The sequence below is a fragment of the Etheostoma spectabile genome, chromosome 8, assembly GCF_008692095.1.
Source record: "Etheostoma spectabile isolate EspeVRDwgs_2016 chromosome 8, UIUC_Espe_1.0, whole genome shotgun sequence".
Taxonomy (NCBI): Eukaryota; Metazoa; Chordata; class Actinopteri; order Perciformes; family Percidae; genus Etheostoma; species Etheostoma spectabile.
In genome coordinates this window covers 14,208,866-14,230,842 of record NC_045740.1, presented here as the reverse complement: position 1 = coordinate 14,230,842, position 21,977 = coordinate 14,208,866, and the positions used below count along the sequence as shown (strand labels likewise).

The window sequence follows — 21,977 nt, the reverse complement described above, 5'->3', positions numbered from 1 at the left end:
ACAAGTATAAACTTCAGGCCCTCACGGCGAACGCTCTGCATGGAGCCTCTGGCACAACCTAAATGAGTTTAGATGTTAAATGCTCCACATCACCAGCAGGTGCCAGTATTCGCATGCAGAGTGTTTATTTTGCTACAAGCAAACGGACCACTGTTAGCACTGAATGCATCCTTATCCCAAATCACTTGTACACCAGCCCTGGTTATGAGAGAAATTATATTTGTTTTTTTAATACAGAGGATTAAAACAAATTACAGTTTTAAAATGCTATATAGTAAGATATCTCAGGTTCTGTGCCATTTTCTGTCTACAGAAAGGTAAACATGCTAATACATTTAAAAAAAAAAAAAATGAATTGCGCTTACACACGTCTGTCCTGGTGCACTCTTATCATTTGAATGAACTTACACATCCAAAGATAGTATATCATCTTGCAGACTCTCTGGAACTCTTGGGGGATTTCTCCTGAGAAGTCCTGATAGAAACATGGTTTGATTGGGAAGCTCTTGGGAAGTGGAGGCCAGTTGTTCTCTTTACCTGTCAAAATAAGAGACAGCATCTATCCTGTTAGCAAGGAACAGCTTGTCTCTATCTATGGGGATCTTTTTTTTAAAATATTGACACATTCGTATCAAATTAAAAATAAATAATAAAATTAACATATCAAGTGTGTGGAGGTCCTTTTCTTGTCTCCTGATTATTCACACATTCAAAATCTTCTATACATCGTTATATAATATTATACTGGGAGAATTAATTCTACATTAAGCAGAACAGCAATAACATAAGTAAGCATGCACACAAACACAGCTGGTAGATTCCCCACGCTGCAGGTTAAATTCAGTTTACTTTGCAGCAGCCATTGCAGCAGTGCGATAATTTACAGCATGTGTATGCACATATAGACAGATAGATATATGGCTCTGGACTAACACGCTATGCAGCACTAGAGGAGAGGAGAGGAGAGGAGAATGACCTGTCGGGCCTCTGCTCTGTATCTCCTGCTCTCTGCGGTCCAGCTCTGCAGCTTTTCTCTCCAGCTCTTCCTGCTGCCTCAACAGATTGGCCTGAGCTGCAGCAGCAGTCGCCTGCAGAAGAAGAAGAAGAAGAAACAGCAGTGTCAGAAAAGACTTTACTCGACAAACGCATTGAATGGAATGGAAGGAATTTATTACGCTGACATCTAATGCAGAGACACATCAGCAACTCTCAGGAGTTTCACATGATATACAAATGGTAGAGACACAACTGGACGTCACACAAACTGCATGGAAACTTCATCATTATATTTTACATATTTACATCTATGAAAGACGCGAGCCACTGTAAATTATTTCTCAAGCTGCATGTAGACGTCAACAACAGTATGCTAGCATACGTGTATTTTTAAAAGGCCACCATGCTGTAGACAAAACCAAAAATACATATTTATGCTCCTCATATCTGATATCTGACTTGGCAGAAAAAGAAAGGACACCGGTGTGATCTGTAGTGCTATTCATGAATATTTATAAGATTACAGTGGAACAAGGAGGCTCCTTATAATATTGTGTAAATTGAGTACATGTTTGTGTCTACTGGGAGGCAGAATGGATGGTTGGTCCTGTTATTGAAGATATTACAGCCTTGTGTCTAAAATCAGCAAACTGTTGGCTAAAAGTAACATTCACACTGATTATACACAGTCTATCCAATGTTGCTGCGCTCTCTATTCTTATGTCTACACAAACAACTACTGAGTAAACATGACATTTATTAATAATGCAGTTGTGCCTTGAGCAAAATAACATACCTCGTCTCTCCGGGGGTCTTAAAAACAAGATCTGGTTTGTCTGTTATGCATTTTAGAGGTATGTCTGACTTTAAATAATTCATGTTCTGTGCCATTGTTTAAACAACAGGCTCAACAGACAGCAACAAGCCGGATCATCCACCAAGTTTGACAAAAGTTAATTTGGTAGCATATTAAATATTTCATTTGAAATGTGTTAATGTGTTATTTCAAATGTTTGGATATTTGATTGTAGAGCCCCCATTAGACCCATTAGTATTGTTCAATTCAAAGTCTCTCAGATTCAAGACATCTTTATGGTCATTTTTGGTACAGGATCGGTCAGTAGTAGCTACTAGGGCTGTGTTCTGTTTGTTTTGTGACCTTGTACACTCCTCTATGTCCACTATGCATTCTTGCACTGTATGTTAAAGGTAGAGTCTGCAGCTCTATACACAGCACTGGTTTTGTGAAAGGGAAACAAACAAAGTGGCTCGTGCCAAGCCACACAACTATTTCATTTGTGTTACGCTCAAGATAAGGTAAAGGCCACGGATGTATGAAGAAGAGAAAGTCAGTGGGAGCGAGAGGGACGGTTAACCTGGCACATGCTAACGTTCTGAAGGTGCACTGACAGGAGGGGTGTACTTGTTCGGGTGTTGAGTTTAAATACCAACTGTCTTTTTTCAGAACTGGCGATTCCACCTTTAAATCATGTTCTGTACTGCCTTTATTTTGTGGAAAACAGACGCATACAGCTGCACCAACTGTGTGAACATTACCAGAGCTGCAATATATATATATATGACACACAAAATAGAAGAGAACCCAAGGAAGTAGCATCCTGCGAATCTACTTCAGAACAGCATTTTTACAACTGCAGCAGAGCAGTGGAGTAATCTGGGACTCACCTGCGGACTGGGCTCTGTAGACGGCTGTAACACAGCAGGCTGGTAGGGAGCGGTGGAGGCCGGAGTGGTATGAGAAGCCAGGTTGTCCTGAAACAACAAATAACATGATTGTGAGGAGAAGTACAAGGATGAGACAACAAGACCCAGAAAAGACCACGACAAATAGGAAAATGACAGAAAAAATAAATCAAAAGTTAAGGAGAGTAAATGCAAATGGGAGGATGGGAAGTACAAGAAAAGGAAGAAAAGGAGATTAACAAGGAAAATGAGTACAAGACCAAAACATCCAGGCAAAACAGCAAGTAGGGGATGGCTATTGAGATCAAAAAAGAGGAGAAAAAATAAGACAACGGGGGGAAAAAAGAGAGTAAGAAGATATAAATTAATGATTGAAAAGTATAAGACGAAATGGGGGGGGGACAAGAAGATAAGGAGGACATGGGTTTCAGAGGTCTTACTGTGGGATGGGCAGGGAAAGGGTTGTACTGGTCAACTGGCTCTATGTTGGAGGTGGTCACTTGTGTGACCGAAGGGTCCTGGAACACAACAAAACACGTGTCACTCTTCACTATCAGTCACTCAGTTAATCTCTAAATATATTAGTGCTGGGACGATATGCTTTTGTCCCGATTCCATTCTTTCACGACACATGGGTGCCGATTCGATTGGTGTTCCGATTTTTCATTCATTGCAACTCTAGAAGTATTGCGGTTCGATTGTATTGAGATTTTCTTTTCCTTCTTTAACAAAAACAAAAGTTAAATAATACACTTCTAGGGTCAATGTATCATAAGACGTTTCGAAAAAAAAGAAAAGAACGCACATCACATGTCAGTCAGAACAAAAACTTCTTTTTTTTCTGCTTTCGGTCTGTTATGCTGGAAACAGATATGATGTCGTCGCTGTCTGTGGTACCGTTAAACCAAGGTTTTATAGTTCTTCATTTTTCAGTTTTTATTTTTATTTCGTTTGGACCTTTTGTTTTCAAATTCTGTTTAGTTCTATTTAGCTTTTAAAGTGGGTTTGCTAGTTTAGTTTAGTTTTTATTTTATGAAAATGCTACAGTTTTACTTTAGTTTTAGTATATTTTTTGTGATATGGGTTATATATATATCAGGGACAATATTCAAAAAGGTCAGAAAAGGTTTTGTGTAATATTAACTCAACAAAAACATCATACAGTTTTAAAAATATGTATTCACAATGTATTTAACAATAACACCAACAACACAAGCACAAATATGGAAACAGTCTACAAGTGCAAAATGTGTAAGTGACGTGTGCCAGGAAAAAAACCTAAACAGCCAACAGACTGAAGAAGACAGACATGAACGGGAGTTTTGAACTTTGGTCGAGTCAAGTGGCAAACTTTTTAAAGTCCACCGACTCACACAGTTGTGTAGACGTCCCAGTATTAATACACATATTAAACCCACGTTCCCTGGCGCTTTTGTTGTTCCTGCGTATTTGTCTCCGTCATGCTGCCCGGCCCTGTAGCCATACACCCATGCCCTATATCGAGGTTAGCTTGTGTTTCAGGGAAAGGGGGCTTTGAGTTCTCCTTTACCTTGTTAAGGTAAGCTAGGTTTTAGCCTTCTTGTGCCCGCTTCCCCAAATGTACTTTTAAATTGTTCACATATTGTACCACCTTCCACTGGAAGGCACTTGCTTTTATCTGACACAGCCGACTTTTGGTACCGCCATGATGCCAGGCGAGGGGCATGGATTATGTTGTGTTCAATTTGACATGGAATGTCGGAATTTCTGGGTTCCCAGTCGGAAACTATATGTTTATGGCACAGACTGCATAATATATAACAGGTCTATGGTCGGAAGTTTCAACTCTGAAAAATGTAACGTTAGTTGCTCTATGAATGACATTGACTATGACAAAACAACTCATTTTAATAATTTAAATTAATTTTAGTTCATTGCACTTTTAGTTATATATTTTTGTAAAGCCTAAATTTATATTTTTATTTCAGTTAACGGTATTGTTTTTTCCCCACCTAGTTTTTGTTATTTTGTTCGTTAACTATTACATAACTATATAACCTTAGTATAAACAGAACATATTTAGGTGAATCATTGAGGGGAAAATTACTTTAATAAAATATCGATTCTAGGGGAAAGAATCGATTTAAAAATACACATTTTTTTCCCTCCCTTAAAAATATATCAACCTAATCAACAAAATAAAGTCTAATAATCTTACTTGCTAGACTTCTATTATACTTTGCTGATTGTCTAGCACAGAGGAAGCTTAGCTAAACTGTATATTGGGGGTCATTGTGATTCAATTTGGGACCTTCCAATTACAGGACAATATGAGCGGTGAGCAGATCAGTGCAGTTAAAGAACTTCACTTGTTGGCATTTAAGTGGATATAAAGTGGATATTCACCTTTGTAAATATTTTACTGCTGTTTATCTTATCTTCAGAAGAACTCTTCCTTAGAAACTTTCATTTCCTGAAAGACTGACAGTAAACCTAAAAACCAATATCAACCCAGACTAGGAAATCTGGTACCATTTAATGACTAAGTCAAAAATCAAGTAAAATAACATTCAACTGTTGCAATAACCTCCCAGGTCCTGATAAATCACTACCTGGAAAGAACCGTATGGTAAACATTAAATGACTCTAGTGTATGATCAACACTGCGATGATTAATTCAGGGGTTTCCAACTGATATGAGAGGCCGGTCAGCCGCGCCTGAACAGTTTGAGTCTGACAAAAGCAGATTCTGCAAGGCTTCGGCCCTCATGAATTCCATGAATTTTCCAAGACATTCCTTTACTAAATCAAAGCATTCCTGTGACCCAACAACCTAGATATAACACTGTATGCCAGTTGAACAAGTAAATAAATACCAAGTTTTAATAAAAACCACCAAACATTGTCTGGATACAAATGTAAGGATTTTCTTCTTTTTTTAAATTTTATATAACCGGAAACTGAATATTATTATTATTATTATTATTATTATGTAATTTACACTATTTTCTGCCATTTGAAGACTGAAAAATGAATGGATTATTTGAGAAATAAATAACCAACAGATTAATTGATAATAAAAACAATATTTTATTGGGAGATTTCTGTTACTATGCCGTTTGGCTTACACTTATCTGCATATTTGAGCATTTTTTAATGGCTAGGTTTTAAAGTGTAAATATATACACACACAAACATTTCATTTCATGATGCCCACGTACATTACAGTGCCCAGATTAGAATAATCTGCAACTTTTTTTTTTTTTTAAGATTATTTTTTGGGGCTTTTCTTCCCTTTATTTTAGAGTTTGCTGGCTCTTTTACATATCTGATAGTAAACCGAGTTCCTTTAGGTTGAGAGATGTTGGAATAAAATTACATTTTTTACTATTTTACCTTGGGCTGTGGGAAATTAGCCTGCATTTTTCTACATTTTCTAATATTTCATAGACGAAACGATTCAAGGGAGAAAATAATCTGCGGATTAATCAATTACGAAAATAATTGTTAGTTTCCGCCCTAGCCCAGATTACATCTGTTATTTGATCTGTCATCAGATCTGTTGTTTTAAGAGGAAAGGCCGCCGAATGAATTGTGGGTATTGTAGAACTTCTGTGAGATTGATATACAATAAAACTAAAGCACAGCTAAACTAACAACTGTCAGAACCATTTTTAGAATCAGAGTCAATTCCCTTTAAAAAGGTATGAGTAGAAGAACAAGAACCTCACATGATAACCAAACATGTCACTCACCGGACATGTGATTAAAAGAGTGACATTACTCACTGTTACTTATCTACCCATGACACACCTGTGAACATTCCCAGCAGAAAACAGAGATGTATTCTACATTTTCAGGGAGCATTCTGGAGAATAAATGTGGCTCAAAAAGCTGTTCAAAAATACAACAAATCACATCCTTGTATTCCATTTATTAACTGCCAACATGAGATAGCATCTATCCTGGGTTGCACAGTCTGTGGTGATATTCAGAACAGCCTATTATGCAAAGTGTGTTCATAACACCACAGTGTGACAGCTGGAAAATATATCTGCTGCGACTGGCGAGAGACTGCTTATGTCTTTTGATGACACAGCACAGACGGTAATAAATGAAAAGATCTTTATAGCCAAATTGAATAATAACCAAGCCTCTCTGAAATAACGACTAGTAGCGCGTTCCATTTACCTCGGAGCTGGGAAAGACGTCATACCCGAGTTGAACAGGTTCCATTTACAAGTCAGATCTTTATAGTTTTCATTAGCTCTAGCCAGGTTAGCCATTGTTAGCAATGCCAGTTTATAACATCGCATTACGCTGGTTTTTACAAACAACGTAACATGTCCACAAATAGAAGTTGGACAGGACTGTGTACGACTAATTTAGTAAGACATAAAAAACACAGAAGTGCTAATAACTGTATCTTACTACAGCTTTCACAACTGTTGATGCTCGGAAACCCGAGGTCAGGGGGCGCGTTTCCGACATTGACCTCAGAAGATTTGAGTTACGAGTACAAATGGAACGCACTATACGTCGGGATAAGCCTAAACAAGACGCCGCCATGTTGACAATAACAGCAAAGAGGTGTGGGGAGACGCACAAAAAAACCTGTCTTCATTGATTTTGATGTAAAGTCTATATTTGTCATGTCTAAAAAAATTTACTAATTATAACCTAAAACAGTGTCAAAGTAAATTTGAGATGAAATCAGCATGATAGTTTGACAGTTAAGTAGGGCTGGACGATATGGAGAAAATCAAATATCACGATAGTTTGTATACAATACTAGATTAGAACCGCAACGTCATATGTGTGTTAACTATTGGTGCTTTCACAAAATTTTGCACAATAGATTTTTGATAAATATCATCAGTATGTTATTATACGTATATAATATATCCATAATAAGATATATTATGTAGATAAAAAAAATAGACTTCGGCGCAAGCTATTTAGAAGAATTGGTCCAATAAACCACCTGGTTGATAACTGTGGGGGGGGGGGAGGGTCACTTTAAGGTCCACGAAGATGCACAATTCAAGTTACTTTTCAATTTACCCTCGCTGAAATTCGTTCAAAACTGCCACTTATAACTGTGTTTAATATCACACATTGGAAACTAATACACCTACAAGCTACAGCCGTCAGACAACATAATGCAGCTGCTACGAGATTATTTATTCAGCCACTTCCACACCCGGCAAACAAACTGGTCTCCATTGACGTCACAGCCATTGTGCACCTGTTATAATAAAGTGACTCTGCAAAACTACTGTAAAAGTGACTGTGTTATGTAATGTCACTGAAACCATCAGTCTTAATTGGGGAATATAGCTTAGCGTGATATCATTCATTCACTATCAAATATGTTACACTGCATGTGAAGTTTGACATATTAGAAAATAAAGGTTGCACTTTGCTGCTTCTATGACTTCTATGATTTTATTTTTTTGAATTGTGTTTCTCAAAAGTTCCCAAACTTTATGAATGTGCAATAGTAAATCCCTTGAATGCCCCTTTGAAAGGCCCATGTTGACACAATGAACGCAACACCAAATTGCATCTAACTTGTCTCAAATTTGAAGTATGGAATGCATCCTTCATCCTAATGTGAGGATACATGAAAACACATTCCAACATTACATTTCCATTACCTGTCAAAATACCAAATCAGAAAAGTCCACTTTTATATTATTTGACATTTTCCATCTACATAATGAAACACTTTATAAGTCAGGAAGCAACAAGTGTTAGATGACCTACTTCTGAACATTGCTAACAATGTGTTCAGTTAGTACTGAACACAGCAGGCCAGCCGTTTCAATAGCTACATTTTTTGGACATTAAGACAATGAAGTTACAGAGCTTTTTATAGATTAAATAGACTTCTAGGCTACATCCTGTAGGCTAAAAAAATCAAACCAGCAGCTCCACTAGTGGTACAGCTAGCTTGAAATTGAGTTGCTTTGGGTAATGTAGGTGACATACAGGACTCCAAAAATATATCAAATCACATCCAACAAATCACGAAAATACACCAGTGATACAAATTAGTTTCAAATGTATAGAAACAGTTGTAATGTGTAAAAAAAAAAGGTTTAGCACATTGCTAGTTGGCTACAGTTTAACTTCCTGCAACTAGCACGCAGAATACCCCGCCCTCTTTTTTAGCAAGGACCGCTGATTAGTTGAATGTCTGCCAATCGTACCTTCTTTATCAAATAGCTTTCAAGAGAGCAGAATTAGATCCCTCCCCGACATCCACCCGACAAGTTTCCTGACGTGCTGGCTACCTTTTCACGAATGATATGTCAGCACCAATGCTCGACTGTGCCTTACTAGCTTAAATATAAATAAAAAACACACTTACATTGAAAGGGTTGTCGCTGGCAGGCTCTGCGAACGGGTTGGTATCAAATCCCGACATTTTGAGGCTGCGGGCCGGTTTGTCCACTCTAAACAGGGAATAAGCAACAAACTCTTCTACGTCGCTTGAGTCGCCTCTTCTACCACTTCCTCGAATGAATGTACAGCGCATGCGCACTCAGCCAGTTGGACAGTGACGTATGTGACACACATACAGCGTTCACGAAGCAAAGCGCCACCTTTGGATTTCATTTACTAGTGTCACGTTAAAACTGCATTCTCGAAGATTGTAATTTTAACAAATGTATCTATATAGTCACAATTTTTCGCAAAAGGAGGTGACACAATGGCAACTGATCCTATGGCCCACTGATACAAGTATTGCAATAGGCCTGCCGTCTATATATTTGCAGTATGAACTGGTGTCTGACTGACATATGTCATATGAGTCATATGTCATAATGACATATAGTTTTTTCCCGTTGTATACTTTGGCTACATTTTTTTTTAACCATGCACTCAATGGACGTCTTGAAGCTTGTGTATCAACAAAAAGACACCAGACCATAGAAATACACCAACATGTTATTGTAAGGGAGTTCTATTTCTACGCTCCAGATTGCAAAATTCCCAGAACAATTTCATTGTTTTCACTAAATTACAAATTATAGATCAACCGGGACTGAAATCTTAAGGATTGACACTTCAATATAGGTTAAGTGTATAAAAAATGCTACTTTAAAAAACGTGAGTCTTTACAACAAAAGTTAAATAATATCCCCCCGCCATGTAGCCTAGCTCTTGTAATGAACTGCTCCATAATAAGTTTGCTGAGCAACAGTAGGAACTGGTATTTTTTCAAAGGTCACAATTGAAGATTTGTTTTTTTTTACATTAACCCTTGGATGCTTATTTGACAAAAACATATTTATGTACGCATCATTTTACAGATAATAAGTCAGTTTACTCATCATGAAGAGTATTTCTATTTATTTATATTATGAATTGTTTAGCTCTGGTGAGAGGATTCTATTGTATGAGAAAACAATCGCCAGGTTTAATGAAATACGCACTGAGTTGCATAAGTGTAGGATACAGCAATTGATTCACAGGACTAAAAAGTAAGGATATCTCGGCCTTTGCTGGAATTATTTTCACCTTTTTAAAAATCTGTCTCTCACAATTCTCTCTACTTATTGGGAGTGCAATACTAATTTGCACGAGCAACCTTTTAATGAATTGCCTGCATGAACAGACATGGTTTTGCTGTTATTTTTTCTCTTTATTGAACACAGTACAAACACCATGTGAACAATGTGAACCAATACAGAAAATACTACTACTGCCACTACTATTACACTTCCTCCTAATAACATCATTAATAGTAATACCGTTATAGGGCATTCACACAATATTACATCAAGGTGATTTAACAGTAAGTTTCCTAAATATCAATTACAAGAACTAATGTAAATCATTTTACGTTACAAGGTCATGGGTATATAATAAGGGTCACCACTATATAATATGATTTAGTAGATGATAATATAAGTTCATAGTTTACTGATTATAAAATAGAAAACAAAATATAAAATTGGAAGCGACACAAAATAATAATGAGATTGTTTCTCAAACATTATGTTTTTTATTTGCAATATATAAATAGCAATAAATCAAGCTTCTGTAAAGCTTTAAAGAGTTTTGCTAGATATGAAAAACACACTTATACATAAATAGCATATCTTAGACAAAATAAGCCTTAGTGCTTTCTTATTTTTAAGGAATCTTATATTGTTGCCATATTGATGCAGTTCTTGATAATAATAATAATAATAGAAAAGTCCAACCTTTGGTTTGGAGTCCACACATTCCTTTTTTGTGAATTTCCCTAATTATAAAACTACCTAAGATACAAACCCATCAAAAAACATCTACAAAGTCGCGAGCCGAGTCGTGACGTCACCAACGGGTCTGACAGCAGACGTTGCAGCCATGGAGGAAGTGAGAGGTGAGTGAGAGCTTCTCCTTCGTAACTGTTTTAAATCCTCTGTTCCGTCGATTAACATTTAGCTAGCTAATGGTGCAACGCTTTATTTAGGTCACATGATAGCTGATACAAGGTTTTTATACACGATGAGATTCAACAAAAAAGCTCATTGTTTAGCATCCACATCAACATTTCAGCCGGCGTTTTGTTCAACGTTAATGGTTTAACGCTAATGGTTGGCAGATAGTGTTTAGAGCAGCACTGTAGCACCCCAGTGAAATAACACGTAGATAGGCCGTTTGACGATATATCATGTGTGAAACGTTATAGCTACATTTTACAAAAACCGGGGAACAGACTAGTGCCTCGCGAATGTAAACCTGCTTACTGTGTGCGTTTCTGTCAATGGACGCTGCATCGTCAGCTGGCCGGTGTTCCGCCAAATAATGAATCCCCGGCGGAATTGGTTTCCCCTGTTTTACTGTTTTGTAGTGAGGGTACATATTAAAGCAGGCTGTAGGCTACGCGATTATTTCTCCCTGTAAACATATGCCACGCCTTATTAAACTTCACAGCTGCTCATGGTGTTAACAAACCACTTTAGTACAAACTGTGTGTATGGGAAGACCTGCTGTCTCCTGCCTCCAGGTACAAATGATGTAGCTACAGTACACCTGTATGAAGGGTGTTTTTTTGTTTGTTTTTTTGCAAAGTTGAAAAGGAATTAAAGGCCCCTTGATTATACTTGATTCAGTTCTGTATTTACTTTTTGTTTTAAGAATTGCCACACTAAATTTGGTCTCTCCTCAGTGTTTCCTCTGACCTGTGCCGTGCAAAATTATGCGTGGGGGAAGGTCGGGCTGGATAGCGAAGTGGCCAAACTCGTGGTTGGTGGAGACCCCGGAGCTGTTGTAGCGGATGGCAAGCCCTATGCAGAGGTAAGGTCATTACTGGGGTTAGGTACTGGTTCAGATCACTAGACTGGTCCTTCAGCAAGACCCTCTGACAGGGGTGATTGATCGGTTTAGATGATGGACACCAAGCCATAATCTGTATAAAATGCAGTGACAAGGTTTGACTCTACAAATTACAGGGTGCAGAGTGGGGCTCATTTTTTTTAGGTGTGTGTGGGGGGTGGTTGGGGTTGGTAATTACGAATCGCACTTTTAAAATGAAGTAAAACTGGTCCAAATATTTACAAAGTAATCCGCCCCAATAAATGTTCGCTTTCATTTTCTTTTTTTGAACACAATGCCTGGTTCAAATGTTCAAACTATATGTTGTCTATGTCAACACTACAGAACCACACGATGCAGTTGTGATAATAGGTAGTTTTACTTCCAGATTGCACAGATATTCACACTTCACACTTTATGGTGTATAACATACACTAAGCCATTGAGCATTAATTGAAGCAAATTATTCATATAGTTTAATATATTAATTGTTTTGACATGTTCAAAGGTATGGCTATGAGGTGAAATGGTGTCACATTATGAAGGGTTTTTTTACATTAAATATGCAGTTCCCCAGGCTCTGGCTAATTTGGTTGCCTGCATCAGTGCTAGAATTGATAGGTGTAACCGAGCCAATGGGTATGCTGGCTGGCCTGTGAGAATGAAAGCTCTGTGGGTGATCTGGGATCTTGGGCCCCTTATGAACGCATAAAGGGGCGAAGGTTACCTCCCTTTCTATACTGGTACGCCAGAGAACTTGGCCCACCCGATGCTGAGCGAGCACTGGCTTTCACATGGCACCAATACTAAGGAAGCTCATTGTGGGGACTGGTCTGCCAGTGGCTGTATATGCCAAGGCTGAACTTTGGGAAAGAGTCCTTCAGATAATGGTATTAGAGCGACCCACGGTCTTATGAAGCACCCCAGACATCCATGTTTATAGGACCCTGTTTAGAGGATCCCCATTAGACATTTGAGTGTGGGTCTTGGTAGGATAAACTACACTTGTGTGAGAGGATATAACCATTGTCGCATTAGTATGATTCTTAAGATGTTTCGAGTAATGTTTGCTTACAGTGTATATCACACATTTTCTTTTTTTAGCTACACACGGTCTGCAAGCTTTGTCTGTAAAAGGTCATTAGTTCAGGTTATGGCAGTGGTGACATTTTCATGTAAAGTAAGCCACATTAATGTCACATGCCATGGTTGGTTATATAGGCGTTCATGCTCATAGTCAGGGTGGTATGGATGTTTAATCCTACATTACAGTATCTGACTTGATAGTCTGCGACATGTTAGGCTAACAGTTGTATCCCTGTGATGTTGTATCCCTATTATTACCATAAATGTCTGTTGGGAAATGACCATGATGCCTGTTTGTCTATACATTTATTCAATTGCATTCCAGTATTTTTATTGATTGCCTACAGGGAATGGACATAACCGAGCAGTGATAACAAGTTTAAACTTTTTTTAAAACAGCAATATCTTAATACAATAGAACATGCTTTTAAAAGCACATAAGTAATCTATGGGAATAAAAAAAAAAAAAGAATCAATGAGAATCTGTTATTAAAAAGGTTACAGGGTTGAGCTTCACTGATGCAGTAACATTATCCTTCATTTACATTTAAGGCATTAGTGTAGCACTAACACAGAGTGAATAACTCTCACTGAGATCCATATCTTTATGATATTCTTTAAATACAAATGTAAGACACCAGACCTTCCTTTCAGCCTGGGGACAACTGGGACTCCCTTAAGAAGCTTGTTAACAGAGGATAAAGGACGTTACAGAACTGCCATGTTTGGAAAAAATAATTAGGTTTTATTTATTCTGGGATTAGTTATATTGTACTTTTAATGAGGACTAACACTCATCAATCATTATTCACTGTCCGACTTCTGTTTTTCCAGTTAGATCAGGATTTTCACCCATCAACCTTCCAGTCACAAACCTATTTCTGTAACCTTTAGTCTACTAGCTCAACACACTAACTTGAAAATCCAATATTGGACATGCTTTATCTGTCTCTGCTATCTCTTCCAGCTGTGGATGGGTGCCCACCCAAAAGGTGATGCCCAGATTAAAGACAACAGGATCGCACAGACCACTCTGGGCCAGTGGATCGCCCACTTCCCTGCCTGCCTGGGCTCCAAAGTCAAAGACACCTTCCAGGGCCAGCTGCCCTTCCTCTTCAAAGTCCTCTCTGTCAACACAGCGTTGTCCATACAGGCCCACCCCAACAGAGTGAGTACACAAACGTTAATTGTGAGAGCTCATATACTGAATGGGAATGATTTAAGCATGGATTAAACGACTTGCACTGTGTTGTGTTTTCTGACGACAGCCGATAAAATATGAACCAAAATCATATTGTGTAACTTTACCACTCAAGCATAAACGCACATACCCACATCCAATCGCGTGGTCGAGTTAGATTATGGGTATTTTGTAGCCCCCAAGTTTTCATAAAAAATAAATAACAATATTTCTGGTTCTGCTGCATTTGTGTTATATCGTTTGGCCTACTCTTAGAATGTTGCCTTTTTTAAGAGAAGAAGGCTGAGTGATTGGGGAAGCTAAAGGCGCTGACCACACCAACCCAATAAGTAGTCTGGTGAGTTTGTGACTCCAATCGTTTGGTGTGTTCCAGTTGTCATCCATCAACATGACATCTTGGCCGGAAGGGGCGGCACGCCGCCAGTCGGATTCAATGACCAATCTGATTGGGGGATGCTAACCTGGAAATGAGAGTGGATAAGCGGGCTAGATCTCTCAAAATCGACAAAATCTTTGAAACTGAACCTTTTGTCGATACATGAATGAAACAGATCCAGGCAACTGCGTGTGCCAGTTTTCCCTCTGCTCGCCTAAAAGTTTCAGAAACCGTTTCGGTGAACTATTTTAGTAAAATATGAGATTGTATTCTTACAACGAGCTGCCATGACATCTGTTTTAATTTCCGGAGACACAGACCTCCAAGCACTTTTTTTGTGGCCACACGTCGCGAGGTAGCAGCAGTCCGACTGCCTTTTTCTGCCAATGTTCAGCCGTCAGGTTGGTGTGTGCAGGACATAATACCTATTGACTTGCAATGTTAATTTGAACTGTCAAGTATCTTTGTATATTTTGTATAGTTGCTTAAAATTGAGGTTCATTCCCATTAAAACCAATTTCAGTGTTTCAACCATGGGTTAGTTTTTCCGTTCAAAGCTTTAACTCTTATGTTGTGGTCTCTTGGAATGTCTATTTGGAACCAAGGTGACTGAAAGTTGATGAAGGCAAATTTAATCAGTATTGTACGAGAGTGCTATCACAAATCTAACATATCGTCACCTTCCTAAATAATTGCCTAAGTCATTTTTTTCACGTTTTTCAGAAACAAAAAAAACTGAACCAAATACTGAACATATGATATTTATTAATAATTCATTCAAATAGAAGTTATGACAATTATTACTTTTGACATACTATACATGTCTGTAAATATAAGCAACAGAGAAGGAATAATGACTTAGGGCAAATTTATGAACATGCCTTTGTGACTTAGGCAATTTAAATAAACCCTCTAGAAAAACGAACAAAATAACTATACGTATAACCTAGCCTATTTATAGTAAACCTGATCCACTTCCCATTGGGACGAGCCCTGAATCATGGAAATAACTTCACTGATAGAGTGGTAAATTTTTTTCTTCTTGAAGCAGCAGCCAGTGAGAAAGCTTGTAAAACGCCTACTATAGTCACGTTGTCTTTTGACTTGGAAAATAAAACTGCCTAGTCCCACATTTGACTCAGGTAGTCATACTAAAGCGTAGATCGCATGACCTGTTCAACTGAGGAGTAGGAAATTTTACCAAAGGTGGCCAGCACCATGAGGAGATATTCAGGCAAGAAATACTTTTTGTCAAAAAATGACTTAGGCGATTATTTTAGGAGGTGACATTATGAAAAGCTGCATTGAACATGATTTAAATGGTTTACGAATGAATCACTGGCATGCTAATATTTTCTGTGTAGTGTATTTGGCACAGTTGGCTTTGTGTCTGAATGGAATAGAGTTTAGCCTACACGCTTTATTCCCTCTCTTCCCTTTTTCAGTAACCCTCTTCCTTTCCTGTCATTTGGTCAGGAGTTAGCTGCTCGTCTCCATTCTCAGTTTCCGGAGCACTATCCAGACAACAACCACAAGCCGGAGATGGCCATTGCCCTCACCCGCTTTCAGGGCCTCTGTGGCTTCAGACCAGTGGAGGAGATCCTGGGATTTCTTAAATGTGAGTCCCACGGGTAGTTACTAGGGAAATATGGGGGGAAAAAAACTGTTTTATGGTGTCAAACCTATACATACTGTATATTTTAAAATGGGTAGGAATGGTAAAGTACTGTACTCTGGAGGGTAAATGTTTGGCAAAAAAATAAAATCATACCTTGTGCATGTGTGTGTGTGCATCCATCAGCTGTCCCAGAGTTCCATGCTCTGGTGGGCAACGAGGCTGCAGGGGAGCTGCTGTGCAGCATGGGAGATGAGGTTCATACGAGCCAGGTGCTGAAGAAGTGCTTCACCAGGATGATGAACTGTGAGAAGAAGGTGTTCGTAGATCAGCTCAACATGCTGGTCAAGAGAGTCACAGAAGAAGGTGAGGAGGCTGAGGGATGTAGCTAATGATGAACTCCTAACGGCAGAAAACAAATGCAAAATCCCTGGTTTTATTCACTTAGTTTAGTTGGATAGTCATTAAGCATTACCAGAGTGCGGAGGTAAAGGTCTAGCATTTCATCCACTGCTTTTTTCTGTTGCACACACACAGTCTATTTGACCATGAGAGGATTGCTCAATACGTGGAAACACTTTTTAATTTGATCACAGTCATCACTCTGGTATCTGATGCATGTGGGTTAGAAAGAGAGATATGCACACCACCACCAAGTTATGGTTCTTACTGAAGTTCACCTAAAAACTAACCGTACAGTCACACATGCTACAAGAGACAGAGACATAGCGACGGGCCATTCATTCTCAATGGGAGTGGCCGGTTACCAGCGACTTGACCAAAATAGACAACAATTCTATTTTATGCAAATGCTGAGCGATGCAACAAAGCAACTGCCAATCGGAGTGAAGGCAGCGTGACACACAGTATGTTAGTGGTTGCGCGATTCAAAGAAAACATTTCCAGATGGCGGAAAACACTTCAGGGTATCGTATTTCTGTATATATCTGATAAGTTTGGCATTTTATCTCATATTTTGTTACTTTTATCAAGAAATAAATACTTTTGAATCCAAAAACATCGTTCTTGTGACTTGACAATGCCTCAGAAGACGTGCTTGAACTTACTGTTGCCATGCAACCCGGAGTAGGCTAGGCACGCCCAGGAACGCCCACAAACGAGTGTGTTACTCACTTTTGTAGCATGTGTGACTGTAGGGTAATACAGAGGAGGACCAGCATCCTCGCAAGGTTAGAAAATACAGCTGCAAGTTAAGATATTAAAATACCACCAGGAGGCACCAACATCAGACATTTTCTAACCCTACACACAGGGGGGCATTAAAACAAATTTTATAAGAGGGATTGGTCAGTTGTACTGATCTTTTGAGACATCTTTTACTGGCATTATCACACTGTGTTTATGAACCGTGCAGGTGCAGCAGGGAAGGACACATCAAGCAGCAACGGTGATATGTTGCTCCGTCTCCACTCCCAGTACCCCGGAGACATCGGCTGCTTCTCCATCTACTTCCTCAACCACATTGTCCTGGATCCAGGCCAGGCCATGTTTCTGGGAGCCAACGAGCCTCACGCTTACCTTTACGGAGGTCAGGTGATGCTTTTTGTTTATATTCATGAGAGTTAGTGCTATAGATGTTATCTAGGCCGAATGAGTACAATAGTATAGAATTAGAAGTCTTCCAGCTAATCCTGCCTTGTACTGACCAAAGTTGGAGAAAGACTTATCTAGCTGATGGGATCTTACTAGCTACGGCGCATGTGTGACTCCCAACAAAGATGGTATGGAAGTGAGATGTCTCACTCTGTAGCTATAACAGAGACCCAGAGTGAAAACAGGATCTGCAGCAATGTGTGGTACAACAAAAATATGGTGTTTTTTTGGAAATGAAACCATGTAAACCTATTCTGGTACAACCTCAAAATAAAATTATGAACCTGTAAATGAGCATAATATGGGCGCTTTAAATCTTTAAGAGTGGGTCACAAATGTTTATTAAACTTTTTTTTTTTTAAAAGGCTCAGTAATTTTCTAAAACAGCTGGCCACTAGTTTTTAGCGAACATTACTCAAACGGGAGTAAAACGTGCATTTATTTGGGACTATTTTTAGTTGTGGATTAATACACATTTGGTGCCATATGAGAAATTCTGTGTGGGATTAAGTCAAAAATAAAGGTGTGTGTTTTTGTCACATGTTGGCTAGGGCAATGGTGTGGTTCATTTGTGTTTTGAATGTTTTTGGAGCTGTAAGATTTGTTGTGTTTAGTGGTAGAGAGTCCACCTTTATCTGGCAGTGTTGCCTTTGCAATCACTGTTCCTGTCCACCTACATATTAACCCTGCAGTTGTGTGTAAATTCATACCCGTTGTCTAAAGGTGTTCTGGGAAATCACTAACTATAAAAGTAGATAAGGCAAGTGGGGGAGAAGAAATAGCTCCTGTAATGCATTTAATCCCATGGGCTGATCTAAGCTATATCTAACATTGTAAGAGTATTTGAGAATTGATTTTTTTTTCCTTATTGAAGCAGGGTAGACTGCCCACTTTGCTTATTAAACTTGCTTTCCTGTTCCGTCTATTTCTCCATCCATCTAGACTGTATCGAGTGCATGGCCTGCTCAGACAACACGGTGAGGGCCGGTCTGACACCGAAATACATTGATGTCAACACGCTGTGTGAGATGCTGAACTACAGCCCAGCCCCCGCCAGCTCCAAAATCTTCCCATGTGTCCAGGACGCTTCAGATCCCTGCGTGTCCCTGTACGACCCCCCAGTGCCAGACTTTACTGTCATGAGAATACAGGTACAGTAGGAAACCTTAGCCAATTCAATGATTCCATTACCAGGCAAAAATGTAATTAAAGAATAGAAACTGAACTGAATGGTGATAGAAGTCAAATTCAGCAATTGTTTAGTGGATGGTATTATCTCAGAACAAAGCAGCAACAAACGTTAAAAAAAAAAAAAATCACCACATAAAGTTAGAGTTCTAATTTGGAGATAAAATAAGTTTTTATCTTAAAATGTGATGTCTACCATTATGTTTTTATTATTTACATCTGAGCTTTCCTATTGTGACATTATCAAAATATCTCTAACCCTAAGCCTAAGCCCTAATGAGATCATCATCAAAATGTCTGCTGATGGATATCAGTGTTTCACCTACCATTGTTTTGGGGGGACCTCCGCCCTCCCTAAAAAAATGACACATTTATATAATTGTGCTATATATATAAATTTAAAAAAAAAAAAACAGATGCCCGAGTTAAAGCTGTTTTCACATATACAGGCAATTCGCTTCTCGTTCCTTGTGTTAAAGTTCAATTCATTTTAACCTAACCTTGATCTATTTTCATCTGTTGCTGAGTAACCTACGGTAATATTCCATGGTCTCGTGAACATTGCATAACTGTAGCAAGCTCCTTCACAGTAGCTAGTGGTACAACAATGTCAAAGATCGGAGAAGGTGAAGAGCCTAAACAGACAAAAATTTGTTCTTTATTCTTAAAGGTCCCGTGGCATAAAATTTCACTTTGAGTTTTTTTAACATTACTATGCGTTTTCCCAGCCTGCCTATGGTATAAGACAGGTGTAAACAAAGCCCTGGTTACCTCCCCTTTCTCTGCTTTGCCCGCCCAGAGAAATTGGCCCACCCATTAGACAGACATCATGGCTTTCAAATGAGCAAAGTGGCAGTTGGTCAAGGCTGCTGCCCCCCCGCCCTCCTTGCTCTAATGGCTGTCATTCTGCAACAAGGCTGAATTTTGAGAAATAAACTTCAGATATGGTATTAGGGGATCACTAAGGTCTATATGAAAACATCCAAAGAGCACCATGTCATTGACCTTTTAAAAGCAACAAAATCAACTCAAGAAACAACTCAGGCAAAGCCAGCCTCTGTAGAGACGCCGACTGAATGTGCTAGGGGAAACACTGGGTATGATACATTATTAATAGTAATGTCTAAGTTGCATCCGGAAACGTTCTCACCTTGTTCCGCCTCGTCCGTCCTGCAGGTCCCAGCCTCGGTGAAGCAGTACACTGTGGCGCCGGTCGACAGCGCCAGCATCCTCTTGGTCATCGACGGCGATGCCACGGCAACCTCTGCTGCTGCCCTCTCTGACATCACGCTGAGGCGCGGCACCGTCCTGTTTGTCTCAGCCAACGAGAGCGTCTCCCTGCACATCACCTCCCATTCAGGGATGAACATGTTCCGAGCCTGCTGCCTCCTGTAGGCGTGAGTCTGTGTGTGAAAGCTCATACTACCTGTGTTTGTTTCCCTCTGGTGTGAGTCAGAAAGGTCTACGTTAAGGATTGAGCCCAGTGATCGCTGTGCACTTTGTTGTAGGTAGTATGTTAAAGGAGCTTTCAGACACAGTGCCAATGCCCGTTTGTGCCCGCTGCTCCCCAAACCTGAATTCACCTGCAGACTCCACTAGTTGCTGCTCAAGTTCTTTTGCCTAAAAAATCTAGCTTTAATCTATTGCTGCTGGATTTTAATTGGTTTGAACTTGTTTACCTGTAGTGGTGCAATGAGATCTTTTTTTAAAAAGCAGAAGATGTGCATATTCCAAATTCTTTAAAGGTGCTAAACAGAGGATGTTATACGTGCAGTGTAGTGTCCATTCCAAATTCCAAGTAACTTGTCCCTAACCCTATCCTAACCTTAACCACTCGGGGTCAAATGTCTAACCCCAACCAATCGAGCTGCTTGGTAGAGCGGGTCTTGGCGCGGCCATAGTGTAATTTGGTACAGTAAACTGCACGTATGCCCAGAGGACACACACTAAGAATAAGAAGTAAAACATGTCTACAACATGAAACAGTGCCGGATATAAATAAATAAAAAGTGCACATGACACGACTTGACTTGATTAGGATGAAGATTGAGCGTCTAAAATGTTGCATGAAAGTTTATTCTTGACCTTGGAAACAGCAGTTGAGAAACTAACCTCATAAGGTCAATTCAGTAGCTGTTCTTTAACTGCTCAGAAGAAATGACCTACCAAAATCACTTTTAGATATCGTCAACGTGCAATTTTCTTTGTATGCAATTGGTTTTCCTTCAGTGTTTCTGTAATTTTTCCTTTTTTATTTCTAACACATACTAACAGCTGCATGTTTCTATCCTATTAATATACATTCAAACAGCATTGAAACGGGGGGGGGGGGGGGGGGGGGGGGGGGGGGGGGGGGGGTGATGATGTGTTTACACTGGTGCAGTACACCGCCATTGAACTACAGTCCAGAGCCCCCCTGAGGACTGAGCATGTCTGTTATACGAGCCAGCAGAGTCTTTTCACTGGTGCAAACCAACTGTTTTATCATTTTAAATTAGCTTGAACAAGTAATTCTCCACCTCTGGGGGAAAAATACATTGTTAGTATATTAACAGTAGTGTAATACTGAGATGCCTGTGCATGTTTGATTTGAAGCAGTGATACTGGAGAGGGCCTTTTCAGTCTTAACGGTCAACAGTTAACTGTCACAGTAAAGTGACAGTTAACCCTGGGAAGTATTACTGCTGTTACCAGTTACCAGCGCACGTTTACAGTCTCCTCAAAGTAGTAAACAATCATAAAAATAAAGAGGGCCTCTTACTATGGCCGTCCTATTAAGCACGACTACATGGGAATCAGAATTCCATATTAACTCAAACTTTTATATGACTAGTAATGTACTACTGCTGCTTGTTGCATACTGTATGTATACAATTTGACCAACACGTCCACATCTTGTACAA

General features: G+C 39.2%; 2 protein-coding genes across 4 annotated transcripts in view; one reads left to right on the top strand and one right to left on the bottom strand.

The window, feature by feature from the left end:
- Positions 1-9,234, bottom strand: part of scamp2 (secretory carrier membrane protein 2) — a 16,912-nt gene extending 7,678 nt beyond the window's left edge. For 2 of the 3 annotated variants that reach the window (XR_004333106.1, XM_032523998.1), the window contains exons 1-5: positions 9,056-9,234; positions 3,141-3,218; positions 2,683-2,769; positions 977-1,088; positions 409-537 (exon numbers count right to left, since the gene is read on the bottom strand). Coding sequence is in view for 2 of the 3 variants with exons in the window: in XM_032523998.1 (XP_032379889.1) it covers positions 409-537; positions 977-1,088; positions 2,683-2,769; positions 3,141-3,218; positions 9,056-9,223 (574 nt within the window). In the remaining variant the exon portion in view is untranslated. Of the gene's footprint in view, positions 1-404; positions 538-976; positions 1,089-2,682; positions 2,770-3,140; positions 3,219-9,055 lie in introns of all 3 variants that reach the window. The other variant, XM_032523999.1, reaches the window with a different exon arrangement.
- Positions 9,235-10,995: 1,761 nt separating this feature from the next.
- On the top strand, positions 10,996-20,779 carry mpi (mannose phosphate isomerase). The gene is made up of 8 exons (XM_032523997.1): positions 10,996-11,059; positions 11,849-11,976; positions 14,048-14,248; positions 16,134-16,275; positions 16,459-16,638; positions 17,648-17,821; positions 18,829-19,037; positions 20,251-20,779. Exons 1-8 carry the CDS (start codon positions 11,044-11,046, stop codon positions 20,467-20,469), a joined length of 1,269 nt encoding a protein of 422 aa, XP_032379888.1. The 5' UTR covers positions 10,996-11,043; the 3' UTR covers positions 20,470-20,779.
- Positions 20,780-21,977: the final 1,198 nt, after the last annotated feature.